Raw genomic sequence first — 26486 nt, forward strand, 5'->3', positions numbered from 1 at the left:
ACAGTACAAGAAAAGTTGCCAGAACTGAGAGATGGGAGTCTTCAGATTGAAAGAGGTCACCAGGAACCCAAAATAATGAATTTTAAAAGAGATGGCATTGTGGAATTTTAGAAATAAACTGTATAGATAAAGAGAAGATCCTAAGTATTCCCAAAGAGAGAAAACAGGTCACTTGCAAAGAATCAGGAATACAATAGCATTGGCTTTTTCAACAGCTAGACCCGAAGCCAGAAGAGCAATGTCTTCAAAATCCTGAAGGAAAATGGTTATCAACCTAAAAATTGGAATTTTCTCCTCAGCCAAACTGTCAGTTAAAGCTGAGTGCAGAATTACAATTACAAATTACCTTTTTTTCAGATCTAAAAGGATTCAAAATTTTCTTCCCATTTGCCTTTTTTTTCAGGAAGCCACCAGAAGAGGTGTTCCACCAAAATGAAGGTGAATACCAAGAGGAAGGCCTGGAGGGACGTCGTCTCCAGAAATGAAAGTTTCAGAGAAAAATAATGGAACTGAAGGACAGGAGTCTTCAGATTGAAAGGAGGCACTGAAAATATCAAAAGGCTGCTACAGGGTGCAGTAAGAATTTGAGATGGTACAAGGAAAACTATGTTAATGAGAAAAAATGAGGCAATTATTAAATCCAGGTAAAACATAAAGTCGAAAAGGAGAGGAAACATAATCATGTACAACAAAGTTGTAATATTATTCATATAATTGTAATAATGTGAATATTGAATACCCATAAACCCCAAAACTATGACAACTATTTGGGGAGGGTGATGAGGGTAGGGAAGAGAAATGTGTTTATGGGAGTGAATAATAAGAGAGCTGAACCCTCAACTACCGTAATAGATAATACAAAAGAACTACTTGAGAAACAGCGGTATAGATAAGCATGTTAGTTTGAAATATAGGTTTCTAACTGAAGAAACAGCTAACAGTATTTGCTTCTGGGGAATAGAAATGGGAATTGAGGAGGGATGGGGCAACATACTATTTTTCCTTACAAGTGTTTTAGTACTAGTTGACTTTTTGAACTATGCACATAGATTACTTTGAAAAAAACTGTGAAATTAATTTTTAATAGATTTTAAAATAAAGCTTATGAACGAAAAGAAAAACTTCAGCACATCAACCATCTGTCTCTACAGTCACTAGAGCTCTAGAGCTGCGCTCTAAACTACATCTCCCTACCCTTCCCCCAAACTAAACAAAACCATCAACATTTCAACTAGTTCTAATTCAAGTTCCTACAGGATATAAAAAAATGAAATTGGGCTTCCCTGGTGGCTCAGTGGTTGGGAGTCCGCCTACCGATGCAGGGGACATGGGTTCAAGCCCTGGTCCGGGAAGATCCCACGTGCCGTGGAGCAGCTAAGCCTGTGCACCACAACTACTGAGCCCGCGTGCCTGGAGTCCATGCTCTGCAACAAGAGAAGCCACCGCAATGAGAGGCCAGTGCACCGCAGCAAAGAGTAGGCCCCGCTCGCCACAACTAGATAAAGCCCGTGTGCAGCAAGGAAGATGCAACGCAGCCAAAAATAAATAAATAAAATAAATAAATTTTTTAAAAAAATGAAATTACAGTGTTTTAGCCTCATCCCCACCATCCTCCCCCATATTTCCCACCCTCAATCTGAACTTTTGGGTAGTGGTATGCTGGTAAATGTTTAATACTTGATTCTTTGAGAAAAAAGTCCTGATTTATAGTATTTGCCAATTTCCATGGTGTAAATTCTCCTATTGTGGATGATTTCAAGCCATCACTGTGATGTCACTGAATGTGGAATTGGGAAAAGATGCACACGTTAGCTCCAGCAAACTACTGCCTTAGGCCTCTCTAGCCTTATCAGCCTCCCTACCAGACCCAGGTTACAGGAGAGACTTGAATATCCCTTCCAAAAAGCCAGAAGTCCACAAGGGATGTAGCAGCAGTAGAAGTGGATTCTGAAGGGAAGAGAAGTGGTTCTGGCTGCAGGGAGGGGGTGGTGAATTTGCCACCTTCCTTTCCCTCCCCACCTCTAGCAGAGTTACCTGCTCATTAGTAACTCCCGGACGCAGGGTCCCATGCTTGTAGTCTTCCAGCAGCTGCACAGCCTCTCTGAGACGTCTCTGCAGGCAAAGAAAAGGGACATTGAGGGACACACATCCAGGGCTCCGGCAACCCTCTCCTTGAAGGGGTGCATCAGTACTGATCAAGCACTGACTATATTTACAGTGTACAAGGCCTGCCCTCCAGTTCGTGGGACTCACGCAAAACATTAAAGAAGGCTACAGCCTAAATGTCCTTTCATAGGGAAATGGCTAAATGGCAGTGGCATAATAATACTATGGAACATTATTCAGCAGTTTAAAAGTAAAGTAGATCTACATGGCCGTATCTCCAAGATATTTTTTTAAGTGAGAAAGCAAGTTGCAGAGTTGTATGATGCCGTTCGTTGTACCAAACAAACAAAACACACACACATAGAAAATAATATTTCCTATGAGAGTATTTATGTGAGAAGATGCATCAGAAATGCTCTAGAAGGAGACCCACCAAACTGGTGACAGGGGTTACCTCGGGGTAGGAGGAAAGGGCTCAAACTTGGCAGGCGGTGTCGGGAGGAACTTTAATCTTAATTGTAATATTCAATGTTTTTATAAAGAGAACATATTTATGAAATACTTATATAATTTCTTCCCAACATTTAAAAAACACTAGCAGAGATTTACATACTAAAATACATATGGCCACAGTAACTGATGGGGAAAGAAAAAAATAAAAGGATAGAATTGTTATGATTTTTAAAACCTTAAAAGCTAAAGAGACAGCAACAGTGAGAGAAGGCAGCCCTTATGACTTGTATAAGAATATTCATAGTGACACTCTTCAAACAGCCCCAAACTGCAAACCATTCAAATGTCAGTAATAGATAAGATAAGTAAACTGTGGTATATGCACACAATGAAATATTATACCTCATTTAAAAAAGCAAACTATAAATATATGTTATAATGTGGATGAATCTTCCCCAGATTGGCACCCCAATATCTCTCATCCCCCATGTTCTTCTAGAACTTTCCCACATGCCCCATCCAGAGGTACAGTCTATGTCCCCTCCCCTTGATCCTGAGCAGGCCTTTATGACTGCCTCAACAATAGAGTATAGCCAAGGTGAGGCTATGTGACCTCTGAGGCTAGGTATGCAAGGCTAAAAATGCCTTGCACTTCCACCTTGTTCTCTTGGGATGCTCACTCTCTTGGAACTCAGCCATCATAGTGTAAGGAAGCCCAAGCAGGCTACTGAGAGACCCATGTGGATAAGAACTGAGGGCCTGGGGGCTCCAGTTAAGCCACCAGCTAATGGTCAGCACCAACTTGCCTGCCATGAAAGTGAGCCAGTTGAAATGGACCTTCCCCAGTCAAGCTGCCCTAGCCGAAGCTGCATGGAGCAGAGAAAAACCATCCCCTCTAAGCCCTGCCCAAACGAAGATCAGTGAGCAAAAGAATTGCTTTTTGTTGTTTCAAGCCACTAAATTTTGGGGTGATTTGCTACATAATAATAGAAGGCTGATACACATAATGATAAGCAAAAGAAGGCAAACACAGAAAAGTATATATAAAATTCATGGGACTTCCCTGGTGGTCCAGTGGGTAAGACTCCACGCTCCCAGTGCAGGGGGCCAGGGTTCGATCCCTGCTTGGTGAACTAGATCCCACACGCATGCCACAACGCAACTAAAGATCCTGCATGCCGCAACTAAACATGCCACTATGAAGATCCCACGTGCCGCAACTAAGACCCAGAGCAGCCTAAATAAATAAAGTATATATAAAATTCAAAAACAGGCAAAATGCACCTATGGTGGTAGAGGTCACTACAGTGTTACCTTGGGGCAGGGCGGGGGGGTGGTGGTACTGACTTGGAAAGGGCATGAGGGAACCCTCTGGAATAATGGAAATGTTCAATGTCTTGATCTGACTGGTGGTTACATGGTATAAACATGTCAAAATCCATTAGGCCATACACTTAAGATTTGTGCATTTTCCTGTATGTATGTTATACCTCAAAAAATCAGCAATAAACAGTGACAACAGTGAGAGAAGGCAGCCTATGTCAAGGTCGGATGAGGAACCCAGGCAACAGGGATGCTCATCGTGGGGGAAGAAACCCAGGGAAGCCACCGTGTTCCCCTTTGACCAAGGGACAAACCTGGCTAAGGACGGGAGTACAGAGAGACCTCAACAGAAGCCCCTGGTCTAAAGGCAGCATGCAGCCCCAGGGAGGGCACCCCGTGCGGCATTTGCTGAGCAGGCTGACAGTGGTCACATAGGATGGGAAATGAACAGCCACCTCCTGTACTGAAACAGCAGGACTAACTGCCAGCCCAGACAAGCCAGCCGGGCTGTCAGGGGGCCAGGAAAATGTCTCACTTGGGTGTAGCCTGACTGCTAGAAAGCACTGCCTCTCCCCTTTCAAATATATGCATCTCAATCCCTGAATTCCAGAGTCCTTTCCCAGAATCTGTTTGTTTCCAAAGTACAGATAGCTTTGTGTTTTTTGTTTTTGTTTTGCCAGTTATACTAGTAATCCATGCTGTTTAGAGAAAATGGCAGAAAAATTGAAAGCACACAAAAAAATTTTAATCACCTGTAAACATACCACTTGCAAAGTGATGATTTTCCTTCTAGACTTAATACATTTGTTTTTCATGTTGATGGTTGGTTTTAACTTGCTTAAGGTCACACGGAAAGTGAGCGGTTTAGTATTCGAGCCCAGAGTTTAGTCAGACCCTTGCTGTCCCTGCAACCCCCCAAAACTTCCTAGTGATGCGGCCAGCTCCCCACCCCAAGCCTGCTTCCTCCCAGCCTCAGCCTCTGCCCCGACAATGAATGCTCTACTTTCCACCCTGAATGGTGAATGGCCCCGCTTTCTCATTATTTTCCCACTCCAGGGATTCTCCCGAGTTCCTCTAAGAACCTGGCCAGATTCCATCTCATTTGACATGGTCATCAAAGGGAGGCCTCTTGTCTCAGGAGTAAGTTGCAAAGAGCCCTGATCTTGGCATGCACTGAGAAAGAACCAAATCCAAAGTTTCTCAGGACAAGTCTGTGAATGCACGACTGGGGAAAGCTGGAATGTGCTTTTCTGCCTCTGGGCCTTGCTAAGCCTCAGCTTGGCCCCCCAGGTCAGAGGCTGAGGGGTCGGGGCTCCTAGCACCTCTGTGGGACAGGCAAGGCCCCAGGCCACTTGTCTTGAGAGGTCCCTGAGGGCTGGCTGTCCTGGGAGCTGGACTCCTCACAGCAGAGAAGGGGATGGTTTTCAGGGAGACTTGAGGGATAGGTTTGCTTTAAACCCTCCTCCCACCCCAGTGCATTGTGACGCTCGAGAGGGATGGGGAAAGCTGGGGGTCAATGGCAGGGTGAACTTTGTAGGAGGTCTTTTCAACCAGGAACAAACAGGCAGCTAGGCCCTCAATGCAAAGATGGTGAGGGGCCCAGCTGGCTTGGAGACAAGGCTGCAGGCCCTTCTCTGGAGCCCTGGGCTGGGGGAGGGACGGCCCAATGTTGCTTCCCAGACTCCATCACCAGACTGCCAGAAAGTGTCACAGCACGTGTATTTGATGGGGCATGGTCTCCGGAAACTCCCTCAGGAAACAGGCACCTGGGAGGTCTGTTTCAGGGCAGAGAATTCGAACAGAGGTCCCACCCCAAGGCCCTGAGGGGAAGAAGGAAGCAAAAGGGCAGGCATGGAGTGTTAGGGTGGTGGCAGAGAGGCAGGAGACCCTACCGGACAGGAATGGGGGTGGTGGGACACAGGAAGGAAAGGCACAAAAAAGAAAGATGAGGTAAGTCATCAGAAGCAAAGCTAATCTTTTTTTGAGGGAAGGGGGTACCCTGTAGCCCATACCCAAGCTAAATGCAGACTGAGTATAATCCATGCTTGTCTAGGGAGGATGTCAAAATGATTTGAATATTTATTATAATATTTAATATGTTAAAATATAGGATGGGAGTGACAGCACCTGGTCAGGATGTGAGGAACACCCAGAAACATTTCACCCCCACTTCTGATAAAGGACCCACCCACTCCCCAGGTGGTACCTGCAGGTTCCCACCTCCTGATCTTGCCCACACTGTTCCCACCACCACCCATCCCCATCCCCAACCATCCTTCAAGGCTCAGGGCCATCTTCTCCAGGAATCTTCCAGAAATGTTCTCTCCGTCCTCTGAACAGCCAGAGAGCATTTGGTTTGTACCTCTCTGAGGTCCCCGACCACTTACCAGCATGTGCCCATGTTATCTGTCAGAGACTGCAAGGTGCAGGGAGCAAGGGACTGGTTTTAGGTATCTTTGCAGAACTGCAGGACACACCTACCCCAGCCCATCACCAACACAGGGCCACACATAATGAGCATTTAACAAAAATGAATGACTGAGACAGTTGGCGGGGAGAAGTGAAGGGTATGGTCAGGGTTAGTGATCCAGGTTCCAAAGCAGCAGGCCAGAGTCCGTCAGTGATGATGCTGGTTTTACAGAATCCTGGGATTCCAAGAGGCCATGCATGCCCAGTTCACACAGGATGTGAATGAGAATACCCCTGTGTGTGAATATTACAGAACCACGTAGGCATTCCTTTCTCTGAGACATTTGGGGCCCAAGCGGGAAGGGCATTTTGGCACCCAGGGTCACAGAGTGGGTGGGTGGCACCTAGGAACAACAAGTCCCCTCAATCCCAGCTCTGGGCCATTTCTATGAGACATGAACACAGAAGAGCCTCCTGTCCTCATGACAGTCGGTAACTGAGAGGGGTGGTCTCCCACAGAAACCACAGCAACGCCTGCATCCTGAAAAGCTGATGCCTACTGGGGCCAGGCACCCCAGATAGGAAAGGGAAGGAGAAATTGCACACAGAGAAATTGCAGAGCATGTTTAGCGAAAGTGGTGCAATTGAAACATGGTCATTTCAGGCAGTCAAAAGTTTGGGAGTCTCAAAGCTTGCAGAACTTTAAAAAAAAGGGGGGGAGGGAGGGAGGAAGGAAGGAAGGGGAGTGTCAGGGGAGAATGAATTGGCAGCGGGGGCGGGGGGCGGGGCCTGCAGATTACCTCCCGTCCTGCCCTGATCGCTGAGTATTTGATTGCTCTCACCTGGGCCAGTCTTGCACCTGACAAGGGCAGGGCCGCGCATGCTTACCTTGTCTGCAACCACAGCTTAAACCATTTCTTTGTGGCTCCCAAGCAGTGGGATTTGGGGGCCAAAGCCAATAATTTCTGTGCAGGCAGAGTCTCAAGCCCTTCTCTCTTCTTCCCTCCCAGCGGTCCGGGGACCCACGGGGTTATCTGTGCTGAGATTGGTTCTTGGCTCACGCCAACCATGAGCTACCCTCTGGGAGGCCCAAGGGAAGGGGAAACCAGGGACACATGGGGAGAGCTCTGTTTCCCTGTGGCAGACCTCTGATCACCTTCAGGACACCGATGTGAGGTAAACCCATATAATTCTGGCAGTGTAACAGGTGGTACAGACCTTTAGAAAATAAATCTGTCCAGCTACCCCAAGAACTATAAAAACAATCATGGTCTCCAGCCTGGATACCCTACCCTTGGGAATTTTTTTCTAAAAAATAAATTTAGCAGAGATGAAAAATGATTTGCCGGAGACTATTTTTTGCAGGAAAGCAAAAATGGTAGGAAACAACCTACCTGTTAGACCTAAAAGTCTAACAGGGATGGTTATTTATACTATAAGACATGATCTCCCAAAATTATAAAGGCCTGGAAATTGATGATAAAAGCAAATAAAAAGTCTGTGTTCAATGTAATAAGTATGCCAAAAACGGATACAGATGGGCAAAAACCTGAAGTGTATAAGGGTACTGACATTTGGAAATTTTTAAATTAAAAATTCCATTAAAAATTTTAAAATTAGACTATCTGATGCTGTCTAGAATGCATTTAAGTGGACATCCTTACTTACTGCTACTGAGAGCATAAACTGATATAATCTCGGTACAGGTTGGTACAATTTACAGGGCAATTTGGTAATATATATCAAAAGCCTTAAAATGCCTTTCATTCAGAAATTCTACTTTCAGGAATTTATCCAAAGGAAGTAAAGAGAAATATGGGGAGATTTACGTACAAAGGATATTTATTGCAATATTATTTACAATGGCAAAAGACTTGAAGCTACCCAAATGGTCAATTGAGAAAATGATTAAGTTAGAGAATAGCCACATGATGGATTACTATACAGTTATTAAACACATTTTGAAACAACATTTGATGACAAGGAAAAATGCTCATGATATGCTACATGGAAAAAACCAATATATACCATGTACACATATATCACATACGATTTTAAATATATATATATTTATGTATGTATACATATATATACGTAATACACACAAAAATCTTCCTTGACTCATGATGGGGTTCATCCCGAGAAATCCACTATAAGTGAAAATATCATCTCGAACCTGTGCCCCCTGCAGTGGAAGCACGGAGTCCTAACCACTGGATCACCAGGGAATTCCTGAAAATATCATATCTGAAGTTGAAAAAGCATTTAATACATCTAGCCCACCGAACATCATAGCTTAGCCTGGCCTACCTTACACATGCTCAGAACACTTACATTAGCCTACAGTTGGGAAAAATCATCTAACACAGAGGCTATTGTATAATGAAATGTTGAATATCTCATGTAATTCATTGAATACTGTAATAAAAGTGAAAAACAGAATGGTTGTGTGGGTACAGAATGGTTCTAAGTGTATCGGTGGTTTCGCCTTGTGATCACGTGGCTGACTGGGACCTGTGGCTTCCATGGCCCAACAACATGAGAGAGTATTGTACCCACTAGCCCAGGATATGATCAAAATTCACAATTCGAAGTATGATTTCTACTGAATGTGTATCGCTTTCATACCATCATAAAGTCCATCTTAAGTTGGGGACTGTCTGTACAGAGAGAGAGTGAGATATAGATACATATATATCTATATCTATATACACATTATACAAACCATCCTAATTTTGTACATATACATATACCAGAATGTTAATTGTGATTATTTCTTGCAGGTGAGATACTGAGCAGTTTTTATTTTCTTCTTTAGACTTTAATATTTAGAGATTACTACCCACATCACATCAAGAGGCCCACAATATCAGCTGTTTTCATGGTTAGTGATGCTGCCTCGTAACCTGGTTAAAGGGGTGTCCTCCAAGCTCTCCACTGTAGAGGTACCTTTTCCCCTTAGTAATTGCTAAATAATATTTGGAGGTGATACTTACCTGAAAGCATAAGAATATCCTGTTTCCCAACAACTTTTACTCATGAAAATAGCATCCACTAATGATCCTTGTCAAAATCAGTTATTTCGTTGAGGATTACACAATGTTTATTTCCTTCTACATTTATTAGCTGACATTCTTCTGTGAATATGAGCTTCCCTCTTTCACAGTTTTAATTTTACTATGGACTCATGGATTCTTCTTATTATTATTCAATGTATTATAATCCATTGTTTCTTTTTCTTAATGTTCGAATTGTCCCAAATGTGGCTAGTGGGATGCAGCCACTTCCTGTTCCTGTGTCTCCATCAGTCTATGAACAATTTCTTACTTTCTGCAGCAAGTCTCTTTGCCTTGGGTGTGGATTTGGCCATCTCTCCAAGAAGCCCTGGGTCCTTTTTGTAAGTAATGGTATTTAGAAACCAAGATCTGAGTGCTAAGTGTGTTCATTGTTACTGGGGTATCATGGACCTTTCAGTGAACAGAGCCAGGAAATTGAGAAATATAAATGTAAGTGTGTGTGTGTGTGTGTGTGTGTGTAAATCATAAGTTCATATTGATACCTCCAACTCAAATACAACATCACATAGTTTTTGTCTTTTCCCCTACTCCATATTTGTATCTCCCTACTCCCATGGTGAGAACCCTGGTTCCCAACATCAGTATAACGATTTATTCTGTCCTACAATACACCCAAAATAGTTTCAGATTACTACCCCAGTACTAATAATGAGTTGGTGTTATTAACACTGTTTCAGTTGGTTTTCTATGTGCTTCAGAATGATAATCTGCCAACCATTCATTCTCTTAAATAATTATTGAATTCAGAATAGCAAACCCCTTTCATCTTCAGTTCATAATCTAAAGTAACTTAGAGGTCAGCTGGTATAGCCTTGCCCTTAGGGATCTAAATCTAATTCCATGACCTATGTGGAAGGACAAAGCTAGGGCTTCTGCCAGGTCCCGGTGGTTTCCTTCCTCAGGCCCAATCCTGCACACACGGCACCCTGGCAGTAGACTCACAGCCCCTCAAGATCCCTCCAAAGAATTCACTCTTGCTGGACTTCAGGAACCAGGCAGATTTTATGACAATATCCCAGGAATGATGGCGGAGGGGACGGCAACTTTCACAAGCATGTATGACCGATCTCAAAAGGGCCCCCAGACACTCGCCTTCCAGTTCATCGTGGTTACTCGCTCTCCTTCCCACTGTTTTTCCCTCTTGTTCCTTCTCTCTCCTCTCTTTGGGAGGATCAAAAAGCACAATTCTTCCTCCTCTGTCAAGCAGGCAACCTCCTCCCTTTCTGAAGCCTTGCTCAAGACATTCTTAGAACAATGAGAGCCTTCTTTCTAAGAGAAATTATGGTGAATAAAATTTGCTCCACCTCATTACACATACAAGGGTTGGAATCTTTTTGAAGCTTGGTCTGTTATAAATTGCAAACAAGTAGCTGCAAAACTCTCTCAAGATGCGTCTATCCATTGACTCAGCTAATGCCCCTCAGAACCGGGTCACCAGAAGGCTCAAGCTGCCCAGGATCTTTCCACCTCAGGACACTCTGGCTTCCAGAGCCACCTCCTCATGTTCTCCACTCTCCTCCCATCCTCACAGATGAACAGGCCTGTCCAGATCTCCTCCCCCTGGGCAGCCACCACCCCACGCTCCCTCCCAGGATACCAGCCAAGGGCCCTGGGAGAGAAAGTGCTTTGAAGACATAAGCCATGGTCTGTGGACTGAGCCCAGCAGAAGGGGGAACTGGCCCTCCTGGTAGCACCATAGTTTTGTGGGGAGGGGCTCAGGTAAGAGAGTCTTTCCTCTTGGTGCCTCTAATTTCTCATTGTTTCCATGCAAATGGCTTTGCTAAGCAACCTGCCTTGACTAGAACCAGGGAGGGCATGAAGGGCCCACTCATGGCCCTTCCAGATTTTTTAGGGCCTAGAAGATCTTCTGTGGGCAGAAAATTTCCAAAAGGCCAGCAAGTAGTATTGGAAACAGTTCCCAGCTGGGATGCAGGAGGGAGAGGTCTAGTTCTTTCCAGGAAGCCTATCAGAATCTTTGATAAGGGGAAGAAACATGTGAAATTTGAAAATTATTCTAAAATTTCTGTTGCACTGGTTATTTCCTAGTCAGTAAATAGTTAAGTTTCCTTGACATTTCAATTAATAGTAAAAAAAAAATGTATGAGATTTTTAAATTTACTGATGGTGAAATAGGGAAAAGATGGTTTAGTGATATATAAGAATGCTGGGACCTTTCAAAATGCAAGAGTTGAAGACAAAAATGTGGTACAGGAAGCGAGCAGTAAAATGAAATGGTCTGGGAATGAGAGGAGGGTGGACTGGAGAGGTGCCTGTGAACAGCGCAGGCGGTGTGCTGCTCTGCAGCTGCCCATCCACCCCCAAAGTCCCTGCCTGCTTCTGTTAATCAGGGGAGCCCTGAAGAACCTCCGGACCTCCCCAGGCTCCCTCCACCATCTCTCAACGTGCCTCGAAGTCCACCCTTAATAAGCACTGGCCTTTACTGCCTCCTCCATCAAGCAGCTGGCATTTATGTCGGGATTTGTGTTGCAACTCTATCTAGCTGTGCATCGTTTGGGAGCTTTCAAGAAAGACACATAACCTAGGCTAGGTAAGTAGTTTCTCTAGTTGGGCGCTCTTCCAAATTTTTATGGAATCACTTTGATTACTCCTTAGGAGAATCTAGACAGGGCCCAGAAGTACAACAGCCTTGCCCTTAAGAGGCAGTACATCCAGAGGTAAGGTCAGCCAGTTAAATGCTTGAGTCCTTCATCCTTCCTGAGATACAGGAGGAAATCACGTATCAGGGTAATTCCCACATTGCCTAGTACTGGGCTGCTCTCCCAGGAACGATGGGAATGGTTCTAGGTCCAGGTACCTAGCAGGCCGTGTGCTTCTTTTCCCTCCAAGAGTTGAAGCAAGCCAATGCCCAGCACAGAGAAGATGAGCAGAGAAGTGCTGTCTACTCAGGGGGCTATAACTCAGAGGCTCAATGACTTGCCTCAGGGTATGTGGGGACCCAGAGTGGGAGCTCAGGCCTTCTTCCAGCTGAGTAATCTTGGGAGGGTTCCCTAAACTTGAGTTACCTGAACAGGAATGCAAAGGGCTCTGGAGACAAGCATACCTGCGTTCATACCCTGGCTCCATCACTGGCCAGCACCATGTGCATGAGACTTAACTTCTGTCTGTCTGTTTCCTCATCTGTAAAATGGAACTTAGAATAGAATCTACCTCATAGGGTTGCTTTGAGTTAATCTGACGAGCTTCTACATGTAAAGTGCTTATGACACTGCCTTGCTCACAGAAAATGCTTAATAAATATCTGCTGCTTTACATGTGTAGCATTCCTGTACACATCTGTAAATACAATACAAAGGATATAAAGACACACTTCTTGGGATGGCTCAAATAAATCTGACAATACATTTAAATTTGATAATATCAAGGACTGGTGGAGCAACTAGAACATTGTAGATGAGAATGTAAAATGTACAGCAATCTTTAAATGACAGTTTGGGAGTTTCCTACGAGGTTAAACGTTTACTTACCACACTTACCGTATGAGCCAGCAATCCGAGTCCTAGTTATTCACACAAGAGAAATGAAAGCATACGTCCACACAAAGAATGCTCAGAGCAATTTTATTGATAATAATCAGAAAATGGGAACAGCCCAGGTGTTCATCAGCAAGTGGATGGATAAACAAATTCTGGAACATCCTCTCAATGGAATGCTGCTCAGTGGTCAGGAGGGATGAAGTACTGATACATGCAACAACATAGATGAATCTCGAAAGCACCATGCTAAGGGAAAGAAGCCAGACACACAAGCCTACATACTGTAGGACTTCACTCATATGACATTCTAGAAACAGCAAAACAGCAGGGACAGAAAACAGATGAATGGTTGCCAGGGGCTCAGCATGGGGTGTGGGAGATGGATTATAAACGGGCATGAGGAATGTGCTAGGGTGACAGAAACGTTCTACATCTTCATCATGGTGTGGACACGACTCAATATGTTCGTCAAAACTCATAGGATGGTTCACACATAAAAGGTAAACTATACCTTATACTCAGCCTCACCTATCCGAGGAGGGAACTGTGTAGGGAGAGGGTATGAAGGATCCTTTTTTGTTCTACTTAAATGCATCTGAACTGCATGAACTCTTGTAATACAATCCATGTACTTGGTAATAATTTTATGGAAGTTTGAAATAATAATAATGACATATATCTACCTTGAAGGGATGTGGTGAGATTCAGATGAAATGAGATAATGTGTATAAGGCAAACACACAGATGACCTATGGACCTTCCAAAGTCACAAGGTATAAAGGCCAAGGGGTCTCCATCGAGAGTGACAGCCATGACTCACCTCAGTGACAAAGAGTGTGCGAGGGTCGATGATGTCCAAGAAGTGCCTGAAGCGACCGTAGAAGGATGTCTGGAGAAGGGGTGGGAGAGGAGACTGGATGAGTTTCTGTACTCCGTCCTCCAGACAATGGGGAACACTACCCACAGCTCATCCTTACTGCCAGTGTCCCACAGTCCCCAGGACTCCCCAAGCGGGTGAGGAACACCAATGAGGCCTTACTTCTCAGTGACCTGAGGGCAGCTTTCCCAGGTCTGAGGGCTTTCTAAAGTCAACTCAGAAAGACCATTAAGACACTCAGTGACTGTCCCAATGTCTCTTCCACGTGCCTCCCATTCTGCTCCCAATGCCCTGAGATCTACGCCAAGCCTTTCAGCAGCTCCCGGGCACCACTGAGCACGCAGACTGGAGGGGAGGTCTGGTGCCCAGCCCTCTCCCAGTCTCTCCTGCCCAGCACAGCCTCTCTGCTTTACTTAGGACCCTCGAGTGAGGTAGGGTCCCTCCCCAAAGTCCAGCACAGGCACTGCCCCCAGGTGGAACTCAAACACGGTGGTGCCCAGCTCGCAGCCCTCAGGCCTTCCTTCCCCCATAGCCCCATTGCTGCTGTGAGGCCCAGGACAAGGGGCCAGCTCCCCTATCCTTGCCCCAGAGCAGGGCCCTTGGAAAAGGAGGGCTTTGTGCTAAACAGGCCACAGGCATTAGAGCACAATGAAAAGAAACCAAGCAACGCTGCTGCTGGGCCTTCTGCCCTCAGGACAGGGCCAGCTTGGCAAAGCCAAGCTCAAGGGGAGGAGAGAGGGCACAGAGCTAGGGGACAAAGGGGAAAGCTGCAAACGCCGGGAGTTCATGCCTCACTACACTCAGGCTGTGTCCCAAATCCTCCCTGGAGCCCCACAGCTCTCCAAGCTCATCCTCCGCTCAGTGGAGGAAGAAGCCTCCACACTCTTTTCCCTTCTCACTAGGGCACCAGACCCTGCAGCCGATTTCTGCTCCTTCCGCTTCCCAATAAAGACCACAGAAGGACCCGGGTCACCAAAAGGTCCCCTGCACACACCAGGCCCCATGCCACCTCCATCTCTCTGCTCACCATGGCACCCCCTGTATGGAGCAGCCTTTCCACCCCCAGCCTTTCACAGACGCATCAAGCTTCCACAGCATTCCTAACTAAAACAGTTGCTTCTCTAACCTCTTATAACTCAAATGGCCTAAACCATTTCCCAATTTATACTTGATGCTCAATCAGAGACGTTCAGAGGTGTGGTCAGGGGTATATGCTGAGGACACTCACTGCTGCATTATTTATAGAGGCAGATTGTTAAAATGACGATCCATTTACATGATCGAACACTACACAGCCATTTAAAATCATGTTTTCAGACAATGTTTATGACATGCAAAAATGCTTATGATTTGTGAAATGCATGTAAAATGCATGATTCCAACCTAATAGACAGGAGATAAATAGAGCTAGATAGATATTAAATGGATAGCAAAGAGATGGGATGACATCCACTAGAATAAACCAGGGTTCCTTAGAGAAGTGGCTGATTCCAGGGCTGGGGCAGGGAAGGTACACGATGAGACTGGCACATATTGTTGTGCTAGAAAGTAATGAAGTGCCACATCCCAAAATGATGGGGCATGTTCAAAGGACCAGCAAGAGGCAAATGGACGTCGTGTGCCTCTGAGAAGTTTCCACTAGTGCTCACATAGTATTCTGAAGGGACTGAGTCTAATCATGTGAAAACATCAGACAAACCCAAACTGAGGAGCATTCCATAAAATAACTGGCCTTGTTCACCAAATATGTCAATGTCGTAAAGACAAAGAAAGACTGAAGAACTGCCCCCACATTAAAGGAAACTAAAGAGACAAGACAACTGAATGCAACGCATGATTTTCGACTGAATCCTGGACTAGAGGGGGAAATGCGCTCACGGACATTGCTGAGAAAACTGACAAAATTGGAATAGGATTATAGATTAATAAAAGTAGTGTACTCAAATTAAATTTCCTGAATAACTGTACTGTGGTTATTGCTATAGACTGAATATTAGCGTCCCCTCAAAATTCATATGTTAGGGCTTCCCTGGTGGCACAGTGGTTAAAAATCCACCTGCCAAGGCAGGGGACATGGGTTCGAGCCCTGGTCCGGGAAGATCCCACATGCCTTGGAGCAACTAAGCCTGTGCACCACAACTACTGAGCCTGCACTCTAGAGCCCGTGAGCCACAACTACTGAGCTCTTGTGCCACAACTACTGAAGCCCACATGCCTAGAGCCCGTGTTCCTCAACAAGAGAAGCCACAGCAATGAAAAGCTCACGCACCGCAATGAAGAGTAGCGCCCGCTAGCTGCAACTAGAGAAAAGCCTGCGCAGCAACGAAGACCCAATGCAGCCAAAAATAAATAAATAAATAAATAAAAATAAAGTTCCCTTAAAAAAAAAAAAAAAACTCATATGTTAAATCCTAAGTCCCTAGGTGATGGTATTTGGAGATGAGGCCTTTGGGAGCCCTCATGAATGGCATTAATGCTGTTATATTGACTCCAGAGAAATCCCTTGCCCCTTCCACCATGTAAGAGCACAGTGAGCTGTCTATGACCAGGAATCAGGCCCTCACCAGATACTGAATCTGCCAGTGCCTTAGTCGTGGACTTCCCAGACTTCAGAACTGGGAGAAATTAATTTCTGTTGTTTATAAGGCACCCAGTCTATGGTATTTTTATTATAACAGCCCAAACAGACTAAGAGATGTAAGAGAATGTCCTTGTTCTTAAGGATACACTGAAGTATTAAGGGATAAATGAATATAATCTACTCTCAAATGGTTGAGAAAAAATAACATGTATAGGAACTTCCCTGGTGGTCCAGTGGATAAGACTCCGCGCTCCCAATGCAGGGGGCCCAGGTTCAATCCCTGGTCGGGGAACTAGTTCCCACATGCATGTCACAACTAAGAAGTCCACATGCCGCAACTAAAGATCCCACGTGCTGCAACTAAGACTCAGTGCAGCCAAAATAAATAAATATTAAAATAAATAAATAACGTGTAAATATACAGGGTGGTAATAAAATCTGGAAATGTAGGCATTATTATTCTGTTTACAGATTGAAGATGTTCTTGGTAACATGTATATTTGCTATGTTTCTGGACTTTATGATCATCTGTAGGCAAAGAATAATAAAGGAAATGTGACAAAATGTTAAAAACTAGTGGATCTAAGCAAAGGGTATATGGAATTTCTCTGTATTCTTCTTGCAACTTTTCTGTAGACTGAAACTGTTTCAAAATTAGGATTTCAAAATCATATTATTTAAAAAGCTAGATGAAAATATATTAAAATGTTAACAGATTTTTATTTATGGATTTTTATTTCCATATCTTTTATATTGCTTTTAAAATGAAAAAAATCAGTATTATGTATAATATAAATAAGTAATATTCTATTTTTTAAATATATATTTAAATTAAAATACAAACTGGTCTATTACTCGATTATAAGCTCCTGAAGGATGTGGGCTATTGGATATTCTTTCTGTATTATCTTCCTTGGCTCCTGGTCTTGTGTTACACACCTAGAAGAGGCTCCACAAACACACTGGCCACAGGAATGAATGAGTGGGCCGGTGAACAGCCAATGCCCGGCAGTTAGCAGCCCAAGGAGGGAAGAGGATCAGCAGGGGCAGAGGTGAAGGCCTGAAGGAGAACGGCCTGAGGGAAGCAGCTTCTTGAAGATGATCCAGTGCAAACATCCAGCCTCTGACTTGCCCTGTGGTCTGTCACTGCCTTCATCCTGTCCCGGCCCTGCTAACCCTCTCGTATTACTCTCCACCACTGCCACTGGGAGAGAGTCCTAAGTAAGACATTCGGCTCCATTGATACCTACAAACCCATACTGGACTAGCTGAGGGAACACCACGACGAACAAGCCCGCAAGGAGCCGAGACCATCAAGAGAGACAAACAAGTAAACAGATAACTATAAAACACTGTGATCCCTAGGGCTTCCCTGGTGGCGCAGTGGTTGAGAATCTGCCTGCCAATGCAGGGGACACGGGTTCGAGCCCTGGTCTGGGAGGATCCCACATGCCGCAGAGCAGCTAGGCCCGTGAGCCACAACTACTGAGCCTGCGCGTCTGGAGCCTGTGCTCCGCAACAAGAGAGGCCGCCATAGTGAGGCCCGCGTACTGCGATGAAGAATGGCCCCCGCTTGCCACAACTAGAGAAAGCCCTCGCACAGAAACGAAGAGGCAACACAGCAACAATAAATAAATTAATTAATAAACTCCTACCCCCAACATCTTCTAAAAAAACAAACAAACAAACAAAAACCAACACTGTGATCCCTGCCTAAATGAGGCATCATTATGGGCACAGGAGACACAGTTTATTCCTCCCTAGTGAGTCAGGAAGCTTCCCAGAGGAGCTGGGATGAGTGGATGGATGCGTTTACCTAGCAGAGAAGGGTATCAGCAAGAGCTCAAAGGCATGCAGGCTCGGGTCAGAAACTGCACCAGGCTCCTGTGGTTTTTTCAGTCATTCACCAAATAGCTATTGAAGACCTACTGTGTGCCTAAGACTGTGCTAGGTCCTGGGAGTAGAGCAAGGTTAACTGACTAGGGGAATGAGGAATAACACAGTCATGGTAATGCCTAGATCTCTAGTCAGACACTAATGCTTATTAACCAGGATAAGGAAAGCAAGAAGCATACTGATTTAGTGGAGAGGAAGATAACAGTTCTGGATTGGCCACGTAAACTTGTGATACTTAAAGGGCCTTCCAGATGTAACCTCTCAACAAACACTTAAACATATAGGCCTGAGATTCAAGAAAGGGGTTCTGAGTTGGAAATGCTAGGCATACACGTCCTAACCCAATCAGACTAACCTCCCCCACTACCCTGGGAAAAAGTCAGGCTTACTGACTCACTGCAGTAAGGGAGGGAGGCCACAAAGTAGAGGAACTATAAGGCATTTTGTCAAACAAAGGGAAAAAACTGAGTTAGTGCAGAATTCTGGGGAAAGGTAGAGTAAAATTTAAATGAAGCAGTACATTAACAGGCTGGAAGCAAAGCAGGGCTGTGGGGAAGGGGGTCCACATAGGTCTGGACTGAGAAGTAGACGTAGGGTTGTTTTTTTTTTTGAAAACTATAAAGTTAAAGCTCCTTATTTGAAGCTCTGCACTTGCGTTGATTCTCTGAGTCAAAGTGCCACAGGCCCACCAGTCAAAAGGGGGATGTGTCATTCCCACTGTTACCTGGTTCTACAAGGATTGAACCATTAGCCGCTGCAGTCTCTAACCTTCAAGACACCCTGAAAGGAGTTCAGGGCAGAGTTCAGGGCGGAGATCAGAAAGGAGGCTCTCTGTGCTCTGGGAAAATTGGCAGAACAGGCCTTCAGAGTTAAACATTTTCAGGACAAATCTTTTATGAACATGGATTCTTGCATCTTCCCATACTTAGAAAAGCACTAAAACCATTAACTAAGATATCTGTTCCTCATGCGTGGCAGCAACCTTCTCCTGAGATGTGTGCTTGATTACAAGTACCCTTTGCCAAGATCATATACATGCTGACCTCCCCCTTTACCTCTTCAGAGCAGTTTCTCAGAGCTCTGTGAGAGGGTGTCTTCCAGACTATAGTCCTCAGTAAGACACTAAATAAATCAACTCACAGTTCTTACGTTCTGTGTTTTTGTGGGGGTTTTTTGTTTGTTTTTGTTTTTGTCTTTTACATCTTTATTGGAGTATAATTGCTTTACAATCGTGTGTTAGTTTCTGCTTTATAACAAAGTGAATCAGTTATACATAAACATATGTTCCCATATCTTTTCCCTCTTGCGTCTCCCTCCCTCCCACCTTCCCTATCCCACCCCTCTAGGTGGTCACAAAGCACCGAGCTGATCTCCCTGTGCTATGCGGCTGCTTCCCACTAGCTATCTATTTTACGTTTGGTAGTGTATATATGTCTATGCCACTCTCTCACTTTGTCACAGCTTACCCTTCCCCCTCCCCATATCCTCAAGTCCATTCTGTAGTAGGTCTGTGTCTCATAGTTTTGGAAGTTTTAGCCACAGCAATCAGAGAAGAAAAGGAAATAAAAGGAATCCAAGTCGGAAAAGAAGAAGTAAAGCTGTCACTGTTTGCAGATGACATGATACTCTACATAGAGAATCCTAAAGATGCTACCAGAAAACTACTAGAGCTAATCAATGAATTTGGTAAAGTAGCAGGATACAAAATTAATGCACAGAAATCTCTGGCATTCCTATACACTAATGATGAAAAATCTGAAAGTGAAATTAAGAAAATACTCCCATTTACCATTGCAACAAAAAGAATAAAATATCTAGGAATAAACCTACCTACGGAGACAAAAGACCTGTATGCAGAAAATTATAAGACACTGATGAAAGAAATTAAAGATGATACAAATATATGGAGAGATATACCAAGTTCTTGGATTGGAAGAATCAACACTGTGAAAATGACTCTACTACCCAAAGCAATCTACAGATTCAATGTAATCCCTATCAAACTACCAGTGGCATTTTTCACAGAACTAGAACAAAAGAATCAACGTTGTGTCTGTTTTTTTCTAAGTCGACACTACTGATACATTTTAAACAGCAAAGTTTCTGGCAATCTATGACCTTGGAGAATGTGATTTCTCAGTGAGTATGAAAGAGTGGCTCCCCAAAGAAGGAGGTGGCTGGGATACCTCAGGGCTGAGCAGGCCCTAGTCAGAAGCACTCTTCTTTATAGCTGCCTTTATGTGTCTGTCCTCCCTGCCTGATGCAGGACACAGCAGGGAAGGTTTCTACCTTCTCAGCCTAATTAGTTTTTATTACTTTCTCAATAGTTTAATATGTATGACTTTTTTTGCCCTCCAAAATTCAGACCCTACTTTTACCCCATCAGATAATCAGTGGGTGTCTTTCCTTCCCTTTTGCTTCACTGGAAAAATGAGTCAGCCAAGTAATTCCTTCCGTTTCCCTTCACAAGAAAGGTGAGTCAGCTAATTCTCAACAGGGGCTCAAGGCCTGCTGCCTTCCTAACTCTGGGGCCTGGCCCAGGAGAGCATAGCCAGAGAGCTGCCTCGGGAGCAGCAGCTGTGGGCAAAGGCCTGAGAAGAAACTGACAGTCTGCCTGCACCCAGACCTCTAAATCACTGAACCTGCAGCCCAAAGGCGGAAAGGCTGGACCAGCTCAGTAGTCCTCAACGAGGCTACACACTGAATCACCTGGGTTTTCTAAAATCCAGCCTGTATACCCAAGGATTCGAATGCTATTGGCCTGGGATGGGCTCCAGGCATCGGTGTCTGTTTAGAAACCTGCCCAGGTGATTCCTGTGCAGCAGGGGTTGAGAGCCACTGGACTGGAAGGTGTTGACCGTGTCCACAGCACAAACAAGCCCCAGGACCAACCCTGGGAAACAGTCGCTCTCTAGCCTATAGAACGTAAATGTGTAACTACCTGCAAGGCATTTTCACTTTAGAACTTATTTCAGGCAAACTATATGAGAAGCTTCCCCATTGCCTCCTGACTCTCAGCCCACACAAACCTCTCCATCTTGAAGTGAAGAGTGCATTTTCCTGCCCACAAGCTCCCTGGACCCCAGAGAGAGCCCTATGCAACCCACCTGCTCTGCTACCGTAGGCCTTGGTGGATTTTGGACCCAGGACACACACAGCACACCCATACCCCCAGTCGTCATAGCAGATAAGTGAGATTTCAGAAGAAACAAGGAAGTTTAAAAAAAAAAATAAAGCAAACTTATTTCTGGATAGACTGAATCACAAATGGGAAGAATCATGTGTGTTTGTTTCCTGTCCTGGGGCCCCAAATTGCCAAAAACGGTGTCAGGCCTGTAGGAAGAAAAGAGTGGGTTCAGGAAAGGAAATGAGCAGAAAAGGAGGAGGAAAGGGAGCAGTCAGTTCACAGAGCTCCCCCAGGCACTCCTGCCATCTTCCCTTCACCTGGCAATATGGGGCAGTGGTTAAAAGTATGGACTTGAGGGCTTCCCTGGTGGCGCAGTGGGAGAGTCCGCCTGCCGATGCAGGGGACGTGGGTTCGTGCCCTGGTCCAGGAGGATCCCACATGCCGCGGAGCGGCTGGGCCCGTGAGCGGTGGCCGCTGAGCCTGCACGTCCGGAGCCTGTGCTCCGTAACGGGAGAGGCCACAACGGTGAGAGGCCCACGTACTGCAAAAAAAAAAAAAAAAAAAAAAAAAGTATGGACTTGAAGTTTACAGGAACAACAGGGGACAGAGGAACATCTTAACTTATACCACAGAGATACCTTCAGTCACATTCAGAATAGGGAAATTGTACAGGACAAACAACGCAGTTTCTTCAACAAATAGAAAGAAAGAGGGAAGAACCAATAATAGATCAGAAGAGATGAAAGGAACCTATCAGTCAAATATGATGTGTGGGCCTTGTGGGATCCTGAATGAAACAGATCAATTATTTTTAAAATGATGTGACAATCAGGGAAATGTGAATAGTGCAATGGACTGAACGCTTGTCCCCACCCTACCCCCAAAGTCATATGTTGAAATTCTAACCTCCAGGGTGACTGTTTTAGGAATTGGGGTCTTTGGGAAGTGATGAGGTTACCCTAATGATTAGGATTAGTGCCCTTATAAAAGAGACCCCAGAAAGATCCCTCCTCCCTTCTGCCATGGGAGGTTACAGCTAGAAGATGTTATCTATGAACAAGAAAGCTGACTCTCTTCAGACAGTGAATCTGCCAGTGCCTTGATCTTGGACTTCCAGGTTCGAGAACTGTGAGAAACAAATTTCTGTTGTTTATATGCTACCCAATCTATGGTATTTTGTTACAGCACCCCAAACAGACTAAGACAAATAATGACTGGTTTGATGATATTAAGAAATAATTATTTTAGGTGTGTTAGTGGTATGATGGTTATGTTAAAACTAATCAAAAAACCCTCTGATACCATGTGAAAAAGAAGGCACTTCACCTCTGTGACATTCTCCCCCTAAAACCCATAACCATCTAACCATGAGAAAGACACTAGACAAACCCAAATTGAGGGACCTTCTATAAAATATCTGACCAGTACTTCTCAGAACTGTCAGGGTCACCAAACACAAGGTAAGTCTGAGAAACGGTCATAGATCCGAGGGGAGACTGAGGAAACATGACGACCAAATGGAATGTGGGATCCTGGAACAGAAAGATAACATTAGTGTAAAAGATAGTGAAATCCAGCAAAGTCTGGAGTGTAGTTAATAGTAATGTTCCAATGCTGGTTTCTTAGTTCTAACAAATGTACCGTGGTAATCTGAGATGATGACATTAGGGGAAACTTGGGTGAAGGTTATACAGGAATTCTGCTACTTGACTTCTGTACACACAAAATTATTTCAAAAATTTTAAAGTTTATTTAGAAAAGCTAACCAAAAAAGTCTTTACTTTTGAGAGATATCTACAGCACGTACAATGAAATAATGGGCTTTGCTTTAAAATAATTCATTGGTTGGGGTGGGGGCATATAGGTGAAATGAGGTGGGCCTCACACTGGCAACTGTTGAAACTGAGTGACGGGTGCACAGGAGTTCATTGTCAATTGCCTCCACTTTTGCGTGTTTGAAAGCCTGCATAATAAAAAAGTTGACAATAAACAGACAAACGTAGACTCTGGAGCCAGACTGCCTAGGAAGTAACTGAATCTGTTTGTGTGCCGGTCTTCTCACCTATAATACATGGGATAACTGTACCTGTCTCACACGGTCGTTATGAAAATTAAATAGGTCAATGCACAAAAAGGTTAGAACGATGCTTGGCTAGCATTATCATCTTATGGGGAGAAAGACGGTAACAGACCAAAGCCCATCGAGGCAAGCTGTCTTTCTCCACCCTCTGACACTGCTCAGTGGCCCTCCTCCCCCTGCCCCCTTCACAGGGAGATCCTTGAGGAATGAAAGGAAGAAGGGTTCTGGGGGGACTCCAGGGAGTAAGGAAAGATCCTGCCTAGTCTTGCAGAAAGCAGTGATACTGGTTGGGGGTTGAGACTGGTGTCCCTGGATTGGGCTCTGGGACTGAGCCCTGGATTATGAACCACTCAGAGTTCAAGGGGCTGAAAGTAGCCAGTGTGGTGGGAAGCAGGATTCAAGGGGATGCGTGGAGTTTCCTCTGGAGCAAGAAGAGGCCGGCAGGGGTGGGCTGTGCAGGCCTTTGGGGCCTTCCAAACAGAGGTCTTTATCTCAGAAGCAGGGGAAGCCACTGGAAGGTGTTTAAGAACATATGTGTTGGGCGAGAGGGGGGGGCGTCACCTGATCAGACCTGCATTGTTGGGACTCTGCCATGCGGAAGAGGAAGGGATTGGAAGGGGGCCAGAGAGCAAGTAGGGAGCCCTGTCAGGAGGCTTCTGCAGTGGCTCAGGAGATAGATGATGGGGGCTCAGTCTAGGATTCCAGCAGTGGAGATAAGTGGATTTGAGAGCTATCTGAGATGAGAACCCTGGGCCTCTGGTTGCATTTAGAGGGTGAAGGAGAGGAAGGCAAGTATACAGGTGACTCCCAGTCTTGAGAGTCATCTGGGTGGCAGGTTGGGCTGCTTGCACAACCAGGGAATCGTGTGGAGGAGCAGATCTGGAGGAAAGGGAAGTTCCTTAACATGAATGAATATCACACTCACTGTGCTTTATGCAGGTCACTATGCTTGGGGAGAGGTGCTTCAAAAGCAAATACAACAAACACTAGCTGCCCTCAGGAGTGGTGCCAAAAAGAGGTACCAGCAATGGCTGCCTGAACAGTAGCCTCAAAGGTGCATTTATGGCTCCAGCGGTGATCACAGCAAAGGGCTCAGTCATTAAAGCCACTAGGAGGTTCTCAAATATCTGTTGTGTGACTGAATGTCCCAGGACAGGTACTGGGAAAAAATGAACCCACAGATCTTTATTCAGCACATTACTATGTGCCAAGCCCCACCTCAGGGTAGGATGGAGACAAGGGAAGGGCAAGATCAGCCCCTCCTCTCAAAAGGTGTTCACAAGTGTCGAGGAGACCAAGTAATCACACAGAGAACCACAGGGCAGACTGTTGTAAAGGCTGACCTTTGAGGATCCTACTTGGGGTGGCCAAAGAGGCAGGCAGGAGGGAGTCTGAGACCTGGGCCCACCAGGGGGTAAGGGGAAGAAGGGAGGAAGTGTTTAGGGGAGGAGGCCGGCCTGAGTCTTGAAGGACCAGTACAACAGAATGTGTGTGGAGGGCGGAGAAGGGGGTCAGCTAATGAAGTGTCACTCAAGTCCAGGCAGAGGAACCCCTGACAGGCAGTTCCAGGTGGCACCCTGCACTGACAGGATGACACCAGTCTCGCCTCAGATATCTACATGCTGAGATGGTTTATTTTTTAAAGGAATTAAAGTCCTGTTTAAAAACAGTGGGGACATTTTCTCAAAAGGCTCATAAGCGCAACTCCTTAATATCAGCAAAGCTCAGTGCACCACTTTGCTGGAACGAGTCCCTCTCCCACCATCATGAAAACAACCAACCAATCAACCACTGCACCGACCTTTGTACAATTTCCTTTCTTCCTGCAAACTTCTTTCCGTCCGCCTCCACTGCCCCCCACCCCCGGCAAGCCTGGTTCACTTCAGCCGAATCTCTTTGCCCCTTTTCCTAACCAAGTCCATTTCCTCATCGCTGGAGGCAGCGGGGACCCGGGAATGCGGCGTGGGAACGGCCCTTCCCAGCCTCCAGCCCGGGCCGCACGTCCCGGCTGCGGACCCTATCCCCGTCTCCTGGGCCGAGGGCGAGTTAGAGACGCCCTGTCTGGGGTTCCGAAGGAAAAGGACGACTGTCACAGTGCCCCGAAGAGTCATATCGGGTCGGACAGAGAAGAGCGCTCCGTGGAGGTCGCAGCGGGGTAGGGGGTTGGGGCAGGCTCCCGGGGACGCGGACCCTCCGAGCGGCCGGCGGTCCCCTGGGATGACACAGCGTTTCCTCCGCACCCCGGCTCTCCCCGAACGTCCTCGCTCCATCTCCGGCAGGGCACCAGCCGGCCGACTCGCTACGTCAGTGAATCCCCCGCCGGAGGGGAGAGGGGTCGCCGGGCGGCGGGTACCCCTCGGCTCGCGGCCCTCACCCATCCCCACCGCGGACCCTGCTTGGGGTGGAGGGCTGGGAGCGGGGCCGCGGGGCACGGATGCTGCCCAGAGGCTCCGCGGGCAGCTCGGAAAGAATGTCTGTCGGTCACCACCTGGGGAATAAGTTAGAAGGCATCTGGGCCACACCAACTTCTCACCCAGGGCCGGACTCGAACTTTCCGCCAGAAGCGGACGGCTGCCCTGCCCAAGAGACCCTGCAGAAGCGGCTCGGACCCGGGAGCTCGGATCCCGGGCCGCGGCGGGCAGTGGCCAATCACAGAGAGCCTCGGGCGGGAAGGACTGGAGAGCACGGGCGGATGGGGAGTGACGGCGCCGATGGCCAATAGGGAGCCAAGGTGGGAGCCCTCGCCCACACCGCTGACCAATGGGAAAAAGGCGGCTGTGGCCGAGGTTCCCCCAGGCAGTAGCTGCAGGCTCCCTGGTGGCCGCGGGTCGGAGACCCTAGGGCTAAAGAGGATTTTGGAGAGGAGTTTGCTCGCCCTCCCTATGCTACCCACCGACCCTCAAGCCACAGCCCGGTCCTCACCTGCTGGAAGCGGGGTTTGCCCAGCTGGAAAGGCGGTGCATCGGTCGAGGCGTTAGCGGCACTAGCCGCCGCCGCCGCCGATGCTGTAGTCGCTGTATCCGCCATGGCCACTGACGCCCGCAATCTCCGGCCCTTTTAAAA

General features: G+C 46.1%; 1 protein-coding gene across 5 annotated transcripts in view; it reads right to left on the reverse strand.

Moving 5' to 3' along the window:
* SFXN5 (sideroflexin 5) overlaps nucleotides 1-26467 on the reverse strand; it is a 116318-nt gene extending 89851 nt beyond the window's left edge. For all 5 annotated transcript variants that reach the window (XM_082672041.1, XM_082672044.1, XM_082672040.1 and 2 more), the window contains exons 1-3: nucleotides 26346-26467; nucleotides 13683-13751; nucleotides 2035-2112 (exon numbers count right to left, since the gene is read on the reverse strand). In XM_082672041.1, the coding sequence (XP_082528167.1) occupies nucleotides 2035-2112; nucleotides 13683-13751; nucleotides 26346-26450 (252 nt within the window). In that variant the 5' untranslated portion in view covers nucleotides 26451-26467. The remainder of the gene's footprint in view (nucleotides 1-2034; nucleotides 2113-13682; nucleotides 13752-26345) is intronic.
* Between the last annotated feature and the right edge of the window lie 19 nt (nucleotides 26468-26486).

This window comes from Grampus griseus, assembly GCF_964374135.1.
Source record: "Grampus griseus genome assembly, chromosome: 15".
NCBI lineage: Eukaryota > Metazoa > Chordata > Mammalia > Artiodactyla > Delphinidae > Grampus > Grampus griseus.